The following is a 16,692-nucleotide window of genomic DNA, read 5'->3' as shown; positions in this document are numbered from 1 at the left end:
AGTAAAATATTATAATTTTCAATTATATCTGTTTTATGATTTAAAAAAAATTTAAAGTATAATCTCACAAATATGCACTGTGTTAATACTGAGGGGCTCAAAGAAGATTGTGAACTTTTAAAAAGAAAAAAAAAATCAAAAGAGATAATAAATGTACATTTTGCATGAAAAAACAGTTTTTTCAAAAAGTGACAGGATTTTTTTTCCAAATGATATTGTGATTGAGAAAAATTATAAGACTATGTTCTTCAAATAACCCCTATTTGCAGTTACAATCTGAGGACATGACATGTAGTAGAAATCATTATATTACAGTTTTAACAATCATCAACACCATCAGCTGACTAATTTTGACTGATTCTGACTTAAACTAATTTTGAATTTGTTGAGAACAAACACAGTGTTTTTTTAAAAGTGGACTGCAGCAATTCTACATGCCTATTATATCAATTCACTTTTCAAATTGTTGGTCATTTTTGGAACTCTTGATGGATATAATTTTAGTCATGTTTTTTAATAAAAAGTTGTCTTTAAAGAAAACAAAATAATACTGACTTCAATTAGGTCCCACATGTAAACACAACCATCTTCAGATCCAGAAACTACGAGGGAATCTGTGTCATTGAGGCAGCTTTCTATCCTATACCTCTCATTCTTATGGCCTATGTACCTAATTAAAAATCATGTTAATTTATAATAATGGAAAAGAACTTTAATTAAAACCTAAGTAAAAAAGCAATTGTTGAAAAAACAATAATTTGTACTATTATTAATCACAGTTGTTCAAGTCATCAAGTTAAAAGTTCCTATACCTATCATCGTCCGTAAGTTACCCTGTGGCAGAATTTTTTCGGGCTTTGTGCGACAACCCTCTCTAGCATATATATCTTTCTGCAAGATACTTATAATAAAAACAAATATACTTGTTATTAATTTAAAGTAACAGAAGTGTCAACTTCAAAAATAATAAATAACAATAATAAAAATAATAGTAATGTAATTTTTTAAATTGAATTTGGAATATTTTTTTTATTCTAATATTATGAGCGTTTTCTCGAATTTTGTAGGGGAAAAACATAGTAATTTTTTTTTGTAAATCATAATCAAACTTAAAAATAGTGAAGTCCGTAGCAGTAACTACCGAAAAAAATGATCGATGACGAAATCACGCAAATAGACCACCTCAAAAAAGGTTTCCTAAATGCGTGCTTCAATTTTGAAGTTCAGTTGCTGTAATAAAAAATTTCGAATTTTAAAAACTGAGTGGAAATTATTAGTAATAGCTGCAAAGAAAAAAAATAGAACAAAAATTTCTGCAGAAAAGAAAACCATGTTTTCATTATTATTATTATTTTTTGTGGTTTTCAAATGAGAATAGAAAAATAACAAGCATTTTTTCCCCCTCTTCAATGCACGACAAAGGCATCCTTTGAATATAATTAGGAAAAGGAAAGATAAAATCTTCCGAAAATTTCTGCAGAGAAAAGAATTTCTCACTTCCCAAATGAGAAATCTTTCTGCAAGAACTTAGTAACATTCTGCAATAATGTCGCCACGATTCTGCCAAGGGGGTTAGTTACAATAAGCAGCTTTAAAATTAGACAAAATTGAGAATGATAACAATGACAGAAACAATACTTGAAAAAGTCCCCCCCAGATCTTGCTTTTCTCCTAAGTGATGGAAGATTTTCAGTTGCAGTCTAACTTTGCATTGTTATTTCAATTTTATTAGGGATGTGTGACATTTAATTTTATCTTTATATACATGATTACAAATTGGCCCATTTAATTAAGAATCGAAAGTTTATAAACATTATCTGTTGAAGGAGTTTCATTGTTGAAATGGCAGCAATATGGCTCCAATTTAATAGATTATTTAATACATTTAACCCTCTCCCCAACCAAGAGACACAACTATGCCAAAGTTGCACAAATTATTTATCAGCTAGCTTAGATCTTTTAATGAAATGCCTAGTATAGTTATCATACTTTTTTGAGATTCCACTAGATGAAGTAATCTTGTTGATGAGTTTGCGTTAAGTCTATGAGGTAAATATTAGTTTAGTTTCTTTTTAGTAAACTTTAGCTCTCAATCAATCAGGCACAGAGAATGTTATTCATGTGTTGTAACTGTCTATTAATGTTACTATAGCTCAAGTCTGCTAAATAAATGGATTTAGGATAAAATAATTTTAATTTTGCTTAAGTTGAGTTTGAAACTTTAATTGTGAATTTGCATTTAAAATGAAGAACTTTGAATAACAGCGCATTAAGTGACAATTGTTTATAACAAGTCATCTCTTTCGAGAGGATGTCTTTTAAAGCAATAATTAGAAGATATTGATTTTTTTTAAAAACTTTTTACAGAAATATAAGCTGACAATTAGTGCACTCAAGTGTTTTACTATTGTGTCGGAAATCAATTTAAATGTGGAAGGGAGAAAACAAAACACAGTTTCTCAATTTTTACAAAAATATAAGCTGAAAATTAATGTACGGACGGGCTTTACTATAGAGTTAGTTCTGAAAAGAAAAAAAAAATACACTATATCTAATTCTGTTTTTTTATTTTTACAGAAATATAAGGTGACAATTAATCAGATTAATTGAAAACTTTTGCTAAGTTCAAAAATAAACAGAAAGAAAAAATTAGAAGATGTATACAGTAAACAAAATATATAAAATCTTGCTGATTCTTTACTGCAAATTTACTTGTTTGTATTTATGCTAAAAATTCCGCTACCATAATTGTTATTTTCCCTTCAGTAACACATTTTTGTTAAGGTAAAAACACTTCTGCTAAAGCCAGTAAATTGGCCAAGAAGTCATGCAAGTTAAGGTTTAATAATAGTATAATTATATTAATGTAACCACTTTGTTTTTATTTTTTAAAATAGCTATTTTAAAAGCCGTATATTCCAACCATATTTAATTTGTTTTGCTAGTATAGTTTTCATTTCTCTTTTTAGATGCATTAAAACCAAATAACAAATACAATCCTTTTACTTACTATAAGTCAATAAAGGTTAAAATGATGGATAAAAACAGATTTGATTTATATTCCAACCATATTTAATTTGTTTTGCTAGTATAGTTTTCATTTCTCTTTTTAGATGCATTAAAACCAAATAACAAATACAATCCTTTTATTTACTATAAGTTAATAAAGGTTAAAATGATGGATAAAAACAGATTTGATTTTTTACTTAAGGAGGGTTTGGTCTTTGACATGTCAAGTATCATAAACATATTTTAACTGTCAAAATCTGCTTAAAATTCTCAAACACTAATGATGGGAGTTACGATGCAAGTTTTAATAATGTATTCAAAATATTTATTAAAATACAGGTACACACTAATATAGAAACATATGCTAATATATAAATATTAATATACAACTAAATACAAGTATATTATGAATAATTATGTCAATAGAGAAATTGTAGTTTTGAGCACAAACAAAATTTAATCTTATCTTCATTTTCTCTTGAATATCTTATAAGAAAATTCTTCTCTTCCTAAAGAATTTAAATCTTTACGTTGAGTTATTATTATTTTAGTGTTCATACTATTGAAATCAAAATAAATTGTACAATAATAATAAAAGTGGATTAAATCCAAATTATAACAATGGATCTCAACAGAATTGACAAAATCAGAAAAAAAAGTTAATAAAAGTATAAATTTTTTATATTTTGTAATCAGTAATTTAACTTTTAAACTTAAAAGTTTCAAATCACCCTATTTTATTCTATGTAAAGAAATAATGGCATATATAATTGTTTGGATGTTTAAAGTACTTTAGAATCATTAAAATGTATTTTTAAAAGTAACTTGACAACTATAGAGTTTCCAGCAAGCAAATCTTTTGTTAGCATGTCAAGTACATTTAAGCATATAATAACATATAAAGTATATTTATATATCAAAAGGATATTCTTTTTCTGAGAAAAGAAAAGTCGCAAATGAATATTTAAATACTTAAAATTACTGTCAATGTGGTAATTTTAAGTGAAAATAACAAACTTTATACTAATAAAGATATGCCGTTTATTAAATTTAAGACAGTATTTTGATGTGAGGATTAAATGGTAAAATCTACAAAAACTTGTCAAGAAGTGAAATATAAGTAAACTTACTCAATATCTAAAGTAGTTTTCAAATCAAATGTTAACAAAGTTAAAATAAATGATGATAATTACTCAGAAAGCACTTCACCCCCTTCTTTATCTGTAAGTCGCAAAGTATTGTCTAAACAGCTAGCAAGAACACACTGGCCATCTTTCGTGAAGTTAACACAGTTGACTGAACCTAAAAAATATGATAACACAATTTCAAATCAGGTAAAAATTATTTAATGGAAATATACACCTTTAAAGATCATAATATTTAATGGCCAATGGTATGTGTAAAAGATATCCACAATTATTAAAATTTCTCTTTACATACATACACACAAATATATATAAATATATAAAAGTTCAAAATATAGAGTAAACATTATGGAATGAATGAAAACATGGAAAAAATTACAGAATGGTGAAAAGAGAAGAAGAAAATTATTTAAATAAAATGAAATTAAAAATTTTTATTAATAAAAATCCTGGGAATAACAAAGATATAATCTCTTCATCAGCTCACACGATTATATCCGCAAAAAGGAGTGCTTTCCAATATTGTATCAATATAGCCAAAGCAAAATATATCAATAGAATAGTGTGAGGAACACTCAAAAAAAAAAATTTTGAAACGAAATAAAACACATTAAGTAATAAATTTCAAGTAAAAAACAGAAAATTTAATGTAAAGAAAAGACAGCACAAAAGGAAATCTATAAAGCGAGTAGCGAATTCAAATGAACTTACAAGTAAGGGAATATTTTCAAGAATGATTTAAAATATTTTTGTAATAAGATTGCCAAATTACAAAATCTGAAAACGGAAGTGCAAATTGAGGTAAAAGCGTAAATACAGGGTTTTCATTTTATAGAATGTTCTTACTGCAGTACTGAAGCGCTTTTGATTTATTTATTACCAAGGATAGGCCTGAAAATTGATGAGCACAAGTTAATATTATACTGGATAATTTAAAGAAGTTTATAATTAATAAGGTTAATATTTAATAAAACAATTTTAATGATTTTAGAAAATTAACATTTATTTATGGGAAATGGATTTGCACATGGCAAAAATATATAAATTAACAAAGAAGTTTCTAGTAAATTTATTTATATTAACATAAAATTAACTCAATTATTTTATATAGAATTTAATTACTTTAGTTGGGTATCCATTGCTTTTTTTACCAAATTTTGAAAGAGTTTTTCTATTAGTTTTTCGGATAAATAAAAATTACTACATATTCCTTTAATTCTATTCGTTTGATTAAAAATGGTATTTAAATAGATGTTTTTAGAGGCATTAGAATTCCAAGTAATTAGTTTATTTATATTAAAATTAAAATAATTTCTTTTATCGTATAAATCAATAAAGCAATATCGTATAAATCATCTTATAATATCGTATAAATCAATCTTCTTCTTTTATAATACTGAAATCCAAAAAATTAAAATTATTATTATCATCATGATTACGAAGCAAGACTAATTCCTAGAGGTAAATATTCTTTAATAAAATAGTATAATCTTGAAAATTAACGATAATTAAGTCATAAACAAATCTAATATTAAGAGTATAATTTTTTTCATAATAGAGCAAAAATAAGTTAGCTAAGAGAGATGAAAAATTAGATCCTTGTTTTATTCCATCAATTTGGATAAAAATATTTTTTCCATTGTAAAGATAATTCTTAAAAAAGACAAAAATTAATTAGAATTTCCCAATAATCAAAATCCATATTAAGGAAATTTTTAAAATCATAGAAATAATTCAAAAGGACATCTTTTAGTTTAGAAAGGGAACTGCCATTGAAAAGATCCTGGAAATCAAAAGTTGCAAAAGAATTAAATTTATTGTGTTTAATAAATTTTAAAATTGGTTGATTATTAGTGATAATTCAAGAAAAACCTTCTTTAAAAATATTGTTAATAATTTTATTTAAATAGTAAGAGAAAATGGTGCAAGGTTTAATTAGGAAAGTATTAGACCCAGATGTGATTGTTCTAAATTTTATAGGAATTTTATGAAATTAAGAACAGATAATTAAGTAAGGAAACTATATTGCTAATTTTAATTTTTGACCTTTAGTATAAAGCTAAATTTTTTTTAATCATAATATTATTATTTAAATTACTAAGTTTAAAATTTTCACTATTTTTTTAACTCTTTATTTAAAAGTTCAACATAGAATTTTTTACAGAAGATTGCATAATTATTGTTAGCTTTGTCTATAATTTTTTTTTTTGTAGTTTTATACAAAACTTTTCTGTAGATGCTTAATTGATTGAACAATTTTAGAAAAATTTGTTGAATTGTTACTGTTATCTAAATTTTCATTATTATTGAAAAAAAAAGCTTTTAAAGTAATAATAAATAACCGATTTCCAATCTGTTAACACACCTAAAGGTAAAGAGAATCTATTTGACATCTTTAAACAAAAACTATTGAGATCATTAAGAAAGTATTTTAGAATTTTATTAATTGTCTTATAATCATATCGTAAATGTAACCATATCGTAAATTAATTGTATTATAATCATATCGTAATTATATTGTAAATGGTTCTAAATTTTGTGACTTTTATCATTAAATTTCTAAGTTTTCAATAATATTTAAATTACCAGTAATAATATGTTTATGATGTTTATCAATAATCAAAATATTTCTCTTCTTTACAGTGATATTCATTATCGGATGTACTAATTTTTCCAAAATTTTTGCTAATATCATTATAATTTAATATAGTTCTAACAAGAGATTTATTATATTCAAAGTTTTTAATTATGTTAAAACCTTTTAACAGAATTTTTTTTTTAAAAACATTATGAAATTTGATCTTATCAAAAATAAGGTTTTTAAAGTTAATAACGAAATATAAATTATCTAAATTTTTCTTTTTATTTAAAATTTTTTACAACAAGATTGAAAGACTTTAACAAGATCAAACCAAAGAATTTTGAAGTGTAAATTAATAAAAGAAAAGTTAATATAAAGATCTTGAAGCTTATATACATAATAAATCTTAAGGGAGAAAATAAAATCTTTCATAGGGTTAATATTATAATGTTTATTAAAATCTTTTCCATATTAGAAATAAAATTTACATTTAATTTCTCACTGTTAAAAGAGTTTTTAATCCTTCCTGATCCCCGTTTACCTAGATTTGTACGCTTATCTTTAATATGAAAAAGTAAGTAAGTTGAGGAATCATTAAAGTTAATCTGTGTATGTTGGAAGGCATCGTTTAGCTCATTCAGCAAAAACTTTTTGTAGAAAAGCATGTAGTAATTTTCTTCTTGTGGTCTTCAAAATCATCTATATCTAAACAAAATCATCTACTACTACTAAAACAATTTTGGCACTATTAAAATCATGTTTTCTAAAATAATTCAATTCCAGGTTATTGATAATTTTATTACTGTTTATATCTGATCAGTGTTGATTATTTTGAATATTACAAGAGTTACTGGTTTGTTCAATATATTTCATATTACAAAAACAGCAGGTCAATATACAAATAGCATATATAATTTTACAAACAGATTTGGAGCTATCGTTATTATGAATTATATGTATTTTTGTAAATAATAGGGAAAGTTTTACATGGTTTACAACCACACGTTTGATAAGATGGAAACATTTCAGGTATTGAATGCAATACAAAAAATCTTTTGCTTTCAGAGTAGCAGGATGCTGGGGCTGAAGGTCAACTCTGAATTAGGCTCTTGGTATCGAGTTTCCCACACAGAATAATTTAAATATTTAACATATTTTTTACCAGGCACTAAATTGTCCTTACTTTTTAAATCCATGAAAATAGGCTCATAGAGCAACATCCCAAACACACGAAATATGAAAAACAAATTAAAAAAGGAAACAAAATAAAAACAAAAGTAAAGTAATAGTGGATAATATTAGGCACTAAAGCTGCAATAAATATAAAGAGAAAAATGAAGAAAATTATTAAGTTTTATTTACGGTGTATAAGCTGCAAGTAAATAATGTTAGATTTTGCACATCCATTTTCTGGACAATCCTTGGTAACTAACAAATCAAACGCACTTTAGTACTGCAGTAAGTTAAAAAACTTATATATTATTTACAATAAAAATTATTTCCTTAATTTTCTTCATTTTTCTCTTTATCCTTTTTGTCTTTATTGTGCTATATATATACTATATTTAATATAAAATATTTAAAGTTTCAGGTAAAATAATTACACCAAAAAAATCATGAAATATTATTTTGCTAATTATTTAAATGTTTTATAAATACACAGTTACCATTATTAAATGCCATAAAGTTTAATTAAAAACTTACTACTCAAATTATCTTGACATAATAGTCCTTTCCGCATGTCATAACGTCTAATACAGCAATCTAATGATCCTGTGAGTATTTCATAGTCAGATACAGACAAGGATGTCACAGAATCTTTAGCATCACGCAATACCTAAAATTTGAAATTAGAACTCATAAATTAAATTTTATTTTAGATATTTGAAAGTATTACTGATAACATTTTAATATCAAGAGCACAAAAAAAATCAATAAAAATAATATCTTTTAAGATTTGATAGAGACAATGGGTTCCTAAAATACTTTGCGTCATGTGAAATTTTAAATTTAAAATGTTAGAAAAAAATTTAAACAATTTAAAAGTTTTACTCATTTACCAATACCATGAAAAGTAAATATACATTGAAATGTAAAGAGTAAATAGTTTTACAGAAGAAAGATTTTAAAAAGTAATATTTCACTCTCTGATACAGACTTAGGAATCATAGAATATTTTGTATCATGCTAAACCTAAAATTAAAAATCATACTCAGTTAAAAAAACTTATTTCAAAATTAATTTTTTTTAAAAAACCTCTTAGACTTCTTTAATATAGTGCATAAAACTATGTTATAATATAAAAACTTTCTTTTTCTTTCTAAAAGAAATACGTAAATTAAAGTGTTTTTAGCTTTGAAACTAACAAAGATGTCATACAACCTTTTGTATCATATGAAACTTAAAATTTAAAACCAGACTTAATTAAACAAAATTCACATAAAAAAAGCTCAACAAATTACAGTTTAATATATTAAATAAAATTATGTTAAAATGCAAGAAACAATTACTTTTACAAAATAAAGAAAGATGTTGTAAATTAAAATATTTGATGCTCTGATACAGACAATGACATACTAGAATCTTTCACATCATGTGAAATTTAAAATAATTGAAAAACAAAATTAATTTAAAAAGTTTTACTCATTTCATTATAACATGAAAAGTAAGTATATATCCAAACGTAATGAATAATTATTTTTACAAAACAAAAATTTAAAAAAAAAAAAAACGTATTTCATGCTCTGATACAGACTGAAATTTAAAATTATACTCAATCAAATAAAATTTATTTAAACAATGGGAAACTTTTGCTCATTTCCTTCTAATATTCAAAGAGAGATAAATTAAAATATAATAGGTAATTATTTTTACAACAGGAAGATGTAGGTAGGTATTTATTTACGTCGCACTAAAGCTGCACAATGGGCTATTGGCGGTCTGGGAAACATCCTTGAGGATGATCCGAAGACAAGCCATCACAATTTCATTTCTCTGAAGAAGGGATGGCTCCTTTGCTTTGGTAGCTTGGCGATCTGAGCACAAAGATGAGCATTTTACGGAAGAACGAAGACCGACACCACACACACTTGGTTTCTATGCAGGCTGATCAAAGTGGTCACACACATGTTCACTGACCGCAGCCAGTGATGCTTGACTTCCGTGTTCTACTTGGAACCATATGTTTACGATCAGTCCACTGCGGGACCAACAGAAATATGTAAAGATAATAAAGTTTTTCATACTCTAATACAAAGATGTCCCAGAATCTTTTGTATCACCAGGGTTTTGTCTAGATTTCTCTGAGAGGTATCTATTTTGTGAAAATGTAGACATAATTTGTGAAAATTAAAAATTACATTGAAAAATCAATACAAAAATATGGTAAAGTAAGAAAATACTTTCAAAACCTGTTACTACATATAAATCATTTATGACTTCGAAATTTTTATATATTTTTCCCCATATATTCAAAAATAATTTCACTATTGTAAACTTTTGGGGTTAAAATTGTATCCAAATTGAAAAATCCATAAAAATCATTGTCAATATGTTCGAATTTTGACTTCCTGTAAAGTTTACAGAAGCTTGCTTTTTAGAAGCAGCTTGTGAAACTACCGTTTTTTCTAAAGTTGAATTTGTGAAGGTACCACTAAGCGGTAGTAAATCTGCACTGGGCAGACCCCTGGTCACACAAACTTAAATATGACATTCTAACAGAAATTTCATATTAAAAACAAAAAAGTCTAACTCATTTCATTTTAATGTGTTTCAAAAGAAACATTTAAAACTTTATTTTTGTTCCTAGGTCAAATACAGCTATACATATCAATTAATCTTTTACAATTCACTTCATATTGATTATATAAAATATATTTTACATACCTGCTAACATTGGCGAAATGAAATAACGGAGATTTTAATAACCGACCCAGTTTTGGGTTTACGACTACTGATATTCAACTTCGTAGCTTTGCAATTTTGACCCCAATCCAGAAAACAAGGGTACCCCATGCATCAAGTATTGGGAGAAATTTGCCTTCATGGAGGACTAACCCGCATTTGAGTTACAAGGAGAGGAAAAACATGAAAACCTCACACGGTTAGCCTGACGACGAGGGGACTCTAACCCGTTATTCATCTGCCACAGAGGATATTTCATGCCAGCACTGTGGTTCGTTACGACCAGTCATTGCTGGGATTCGAAGCTGGGTTCAGCTCATTGGAGGGCGAACATGCCATCCCCTGAGCCTTCATGGCTCAACTTAAAACAATTCTGATAACACTCAACATACTGCAGTTCTGGCAATAGCATCATCTGCTGAGGAATAAGAGAAGTATTTTCACCATTTTCTTTTATTTTTAAAAACAAAATTTTTTCTTCAACAAATACAAAGAAATTTAAGAATATACAGGTAAACAGGAGATAATCGTAAAATACAGGAGTCTTCGTTAAAAAGTAGGAGACTTGGCAGGTATGATTTTAGTTAGGCTTGGTGAATACCTAGTATTCAAAATATGACCACCAACAGATTTTTAATAAAAAGTTTATTAGGAATAAATCAAAAGAAATTAAAATAACCTTGAATCATATTTTGAAATAATTCCTTATGAGTAAAACCATACACAAATATCCAACAAAGAAAAGGGTAATACTTTGTGCAATATAAAACTAAAGCAAAAAACGTTAATCAAGCACAATGTATTTTCATTTGCGCTTTATTTGTTCACATTGTATTTTCGCCATTCCCAAATAATTTATTTAAATTAGCATACAAAGAAAATATGCTTAAAAATAAAATTTCTGTCTAAAACTCTTAACTTTAAATTTCAAAGTACTTCCCTAGTGGTGGTTTCACATAAATTTCGGTCTTTCAAGTCCTACCTTCCTCATTAGAGATTCATTACATTTAGATATCACATTTGTTTTATTCTCATTTAAATTTTAATTTTTCACCACTAATGTTTATACCTTTTTGAAAAAGGTTAAAAAAATACATCCTAAAGGCGATTGTAATATCGCACTGTCCAAACAATAATTTCTCAGAGTCCCAGACTCCTGCAAAATAACGTCTTTACTTTACAGCCACTTCGTGCTAACTTTTACATATCTTTATTCACTACATCTACACTTGATCATTGTGCCATCACAAAATGGAGGCATGACAGTGATCATTATCAGATACTCCATATAAACATTCACATAATTAAATATAGAAAGTATTTCCTTTGAAGCCAAGTTTAAAAGGTTACAAAGCATCACATTGTTTTCAATTCTTTGTTTTTTAAAAAATTAATTTAATGGATTTAAGAAAATGTAATAAAAATAATAAAGAAAAGGAAACTGAAAGCAAGATAAATAGCATTTAAATTCATTATCTTATTAATTTGCTCATTTAAAGATCAACAATAAAAATAAGATAAATCACCTGAATAGGCTCGCGAGACTTGCTACGGCAATCCCAACCACAAACAGTATTATCAACTGAAGCAGATAGTATAACTGTAGATTCTTCATTGAACTTAATAGCATTGACATAACCTAAACTGATGAATTATAGTAAGTTTATGAAAAGTATAAATGTCTGTCAACATTTAGATCAAATTCACTTGCATACGAAGAGAACTTTCAAAATGCTAACATTAGTCTAACTAATAAACAGTAAAGTTTATTTTTCCAGGCATTATAATCTTTCTTTCTCTCTCTCTCTCTCTTTTTAAGAATTGTTTTCTAAAATTACGAATTCTAATGGTGTTTTTCTGCCTAACATTTTTATCTTAAAAATGACTAGTTGAAAATATACTTTGTTTGAAGTTTTTCTCTAAGGATTTAATTAACTTTAATAATTTAAAATAAACCACATTATTACATTTATGATAATTTAAGAAACACATCTTGCTAAAAATTTATCAAAGACAAATGCTATTTAATTGTACTTAATTAATTTATAAAAAATGGTGGAAAAATCACATATTTGTGTTCGATATAATAAAATAATTTAAAATTGTAAGTAGAACTCAGACAATTGACAGTAAACATGACATCCAGATTTTTTTATTTTTTTAACAAACAAAAAGACATTTATGAATAATAATAAAAGGAAGAGTTTGTGTGTGAACATATAACTCCAGAATCATATGTACAAGCATCCTGAAATTCGAACAGGGGCAGCAAGGAACAATTTTTGCCCCAATTTTAAAAATCATTAGATATTTTCAATTAGCAGATGAAAAAATGGTAGTTTATTTCATATTATTCTTGTTATTTGAAAAGCACTAACTTTTCATCTGCTTCCCTTAAACAATTTTATAAGAAATTCTTACACATATTTCAGGATAAACTTTGTACAAAATGAGCATAATATTCTGAAAATTTAGTGAGACTACATCAACTTGATTCTTATATGTTGCACAAAATATTTATTTTCTACTTTTTTTGCAAAAAAACAGAAAAAAAAGTTGTTCTTTTTTACTTTTAAACATTTTAAAATTCTTTTATCTCAAGTTATCCTTCATATAGGATAGAACGCGAAACACACAACCGATTTCTCTTTATTCCGATACCTATCTAATCACCAAAATTTTTTTTAGACATGGTCATAAGACCACTGAACTTTCTTTTCTTGTATTAGCAACAAACAAGTGCCATGTATAAATGAAACAACTTAAACTATAAACTAGACAGAAATGAAAAGTTAATAAAACTGTTAAAATAGATAAAGAAAATATGCAATATATACATATATAAATTTTTTTGTTCACGTATGTTAATTCCTTTACACATCATTTGAAGCGATATTTTAGTTTTGATGATTTAATTAGCTATTATATTATTCATTTTAATTTATTGACTCATTTATTTTTAAAATATTTTTATTTTAACAAAGTACCAACTGCTGTGCACACTATTGTTTGCCTAGTCTTGGAGCATCTTTCATAAAAATATCTCTTTAAACTCCTAATATCAAATATATAAGTTTCAAAATAAATATTGCATGTGATAAAAATGTGGAATTTGAAAAAAAAAAATAAATAAATGCACTTTTGCTTTAAAATAATATCATGTCATACTACTTGTAACTTGTAAGCTTCACATTTTTATATTTTTAATCAATTATTTTATATTTTTCTAATGTACAAATTAGAAAACAGTACATTGCAAAGTGAGGTAAGGAAAAAAATATTTGCTATAGAAACTTAAAAAAATAGTTCCCTTGTACAAAATTCAATATATTGTTTTTTGAACATCAATTAGAACCTTCAAATTGAAAACTTAGAATTGCGTTACTTTTTCAACCAAAGTATTACAGTTTCCGTAATTTTCAAAAGAAAACATTGTTAAACATTTTAAGACAAAATTTATATAAAGTGAAAATAATATCTGGGACATTAATTTAGACTACATTAACTGGATTCTTATAAGTTAAACTCAAAATTTATTTTGTAAGTTTTCCTTCAAAACCAAAGAAAAGTTTTTTTTTTCTTAAAAATTATTTTATTTATTATTGATTATTAAAGATTAAATTAATAGCAATTTTGTTTGCATTTTAAACTCATTCATTTCACAAAACCAAAAAACAAATATTTTAGTTAAAAGACATAGTGTTTTAGTTACGGGAGCCCCTTCAGTTATTTGAGCTTCAAGCCGCTGCCTATCAGGTAAATTTGGTCTCACTATTTGATAATTATAGTCAATAATAATGATTGTGATATTATCGTATCCTATAAGTATTATTATCATTAATAAACATATTTCTTATTTTCAACACCTATGCATTTGGTTGTTGGGCAATGAGCTTCATAAACCAAAAACTGACATTGTTTGTACTAGGGTTGGCTGGTTTAAACCAAATGTTTTTGTTTTTTTAAGTAATTCTTTTTAAAATTTATTTTTTATTATTTATATTAATAGTTGTAGTTTGAATAGAAAATGTGGAAAAAATAATAAATTTTCTCATAAAAATTGTACACTTAAAAGTGTAAAATTTTACACTTAATGGGAATCTGCATTTCTTTAAATAGAAACATAGATAATATTTTTTAAATGTTTAAAAAATAACTAAGATGAATTTATTTTTACAAGCTTAATTTGTAGCTTAGCTTCGGATTTTCAAAAAAAAATTAGAATATTGTTAAAGTGATTTGAAATAGCTTTTAGTGTTAACACCAGTTTAATATGTGAAGAACGTTAGAAAATTAAAACATTATAAAAATGTTGAAAATTAAAAAAAGAAAGCCTATTGTTTGAAATGTGTATCTATTGATACTGACAATTTAGAAACTGCCAATTAAGATTGTAATATGCAACATTAACAGGACAAGACGACCCTTACAACACCCTAGTAGCTAGGCCCCTGGAGTTTTTTTCATCTAAATAATAAAAACAAAATGTTTAAAACTTCTCTTAGAATTTTATTTGAGATAGTAGACATTTTTAGGCAAATTTAATCCCACAATGGTTTCAAAACCAGTTTTGCAGGAATTAATTATTTAAATATATTTTATTTTTTAATGATTAAAGTTTTGGTTTGAGAAATTTGGAAATACTCTTGTTTCACAAAACTGAGTGTAGATTTAAAAAAGACCTTTGTATTAGTACTATCCTAAAGTAATTGCTAAGCCTTTGAGATTTTCAGGCAGTGAAAAGTGGGAAACTATAAAAAGAAAAAAAAATGCACAAAAGAGGACCAACTTAATGGGTATAACCCTAAGCCACCTCAGATGAACTTCTACATATTTTTATTTACTTTTTTTAAAATTTTGAAGTTCAATATTTTTTAGCTTAACAATAGATGGCTTGAACAGTTTCACTAATGTATTGCGGAAAAAAATGCTATATATTAAAACAATTAAGATCTCCAATAATTACATATGAAATCAACATTGAGAAAATTGCCCAACTCTCAAATAAAAGAACATACCAGCATGACCTCGAAACTTTCTCACTATTTGGGCGGTACTAACGTCCCAATAAAAAATGCTTTTGTCCATTCCACCAGATGCTATATGTGAACTATCAGCTGAAGACTGAACGTCTAACACTTCATATCCGTGTCCCATATAAGTCTTCAAGAGCGATGATTTAAAAGGATTCCATAGTTTTATTGATTTATCAGATCCACCAGTCATGCAATAGTTTCCATCAACTAAAAATAAAATAAAAGGGTTCAGCAAGAAAAACAAAGAGCATTGTATTTTAAATGGTTAACAAAACATACAATTAAAGCGGATTGTGCGAACAGCGCCTTGTTTACAAGTTAATTGATTTTTTAAAATATTAGGATAACCCATAGCTAAAGAAATATACAAATTAAAAAATAGTTTTTTTTGCTCTACCCAACTTTCAAACTTTCTGCAGTTGATTGTTTGCAATTATATAATGACTTGATGGAGTCTCAGAGGATCAACTTATAGCTTACATAGTACTATCGCAAAAATCTCTATGAAGTATAATAAAGCCACAAGCTCATAATTTTGCAACATATTTTCACTCCAAAATCGGTTTGGGGCACGGTAAAGTGAAGTTTTGAATTCCACCAAAACAAAGTCAGTATGCTTGACCATAGCGGAAAAGCGATATTTTAAAACTTCTTTCATTGTGATTCTAAGACTCCACTTTATTATGGTCTCTAAAGGGACTTCACTAAAGCGCAGCAAACACAAAGATTTGTTTCAGGGCGGGAATGATAATTCTGAACATTACATGGGTCGAGGAATTTTCACCGACTAATGTTGTAAGACTAAATATTGTACAACTCATCTGCTCCCTTTTCTCAGGAATGGGTAGACTATATTTGAGGGTTGATCTATTTGTTTGTTTCTTACTGATTGACTTTTTACCAATCCTTTGTTCGATTAGTTATTTTTCTAAGTACAATACAGAAACTCTTATCCGGAAATCAGAAAACCAAGAAATCGGAACGAAATTTGATAAATTTCCCCCACTATTTAAAAAAT

General features: G+C 26.3%; 1 protein-coding gene across 2 annotated transcripts in view; it reads right to left on the bottom strand.

The window, feature by feature from the left end:
• The window catches only part of LOC122273553 (WD repeat domain-containing protein 83), a 28,258-nt gene extending 12,146 nt beyond the window's left edge, over nt 1-16,112 (bottom strand). The window contains exons 1-7 of one of the 2 annotated variants that reach the window (XR_015430002.1): nt 15,954-16,112; nt 15,657-15,881; nt 12,165-12,277; nt 8,440-8,572; nt 4,203-4,311; nt 2,502-2,523; nt 556-670 (exon numbers count right to left, since the gene is read on the bottom strand). Coding sequence is in view for 1 of the 2 variants with exons in the window: in XM_087154164.1 (XP_087010290.1) it covers nt 556-670; nt 4,203-4,311; nt 8,440-8,572; nt 12,165-12,277; nt 15,657-15,881; nt 15,954-16,026 (768 nt within the window). In the remaining variant the exon portion in view is untranslated. The remainder of the gene's footprint in view (nt 1-555; nt 671-2,501; nt 2,524-4,202; nt 4,312-8,439; nt 8,573-12,164; nt 12,278-15,656; nt 15,882-15,953) is intronic. The other variant, XM_087154164.1, reaches the window with a different exon arrangement.
• Between the last annotated feature and the right edge of the window lie 580 nt (nt 16,113-16,692).

The sequence above is a fragment of the Parasteatoda tepidariorum genome, chromosome 10 (genome assembly GCF_982258835.1).
Source record: "Parasteatoda tepidariorum strain Cologne lab strain chromosome 10, Ptep-v5.0, whole genome shotgun sequence".
In the NCBI taxonomy this organism is placed as follows: Eukaryota; Metazoa; Arthropoda; class Arachnida; order Araneae; family Theridiidae; genus Parasteatoda; species Parasteatoda tepidariorum.
Note: the sequence above shows the minus strand (reverse complement) of the source record. Positions and strands in the feature narration are given on the sequence as shown.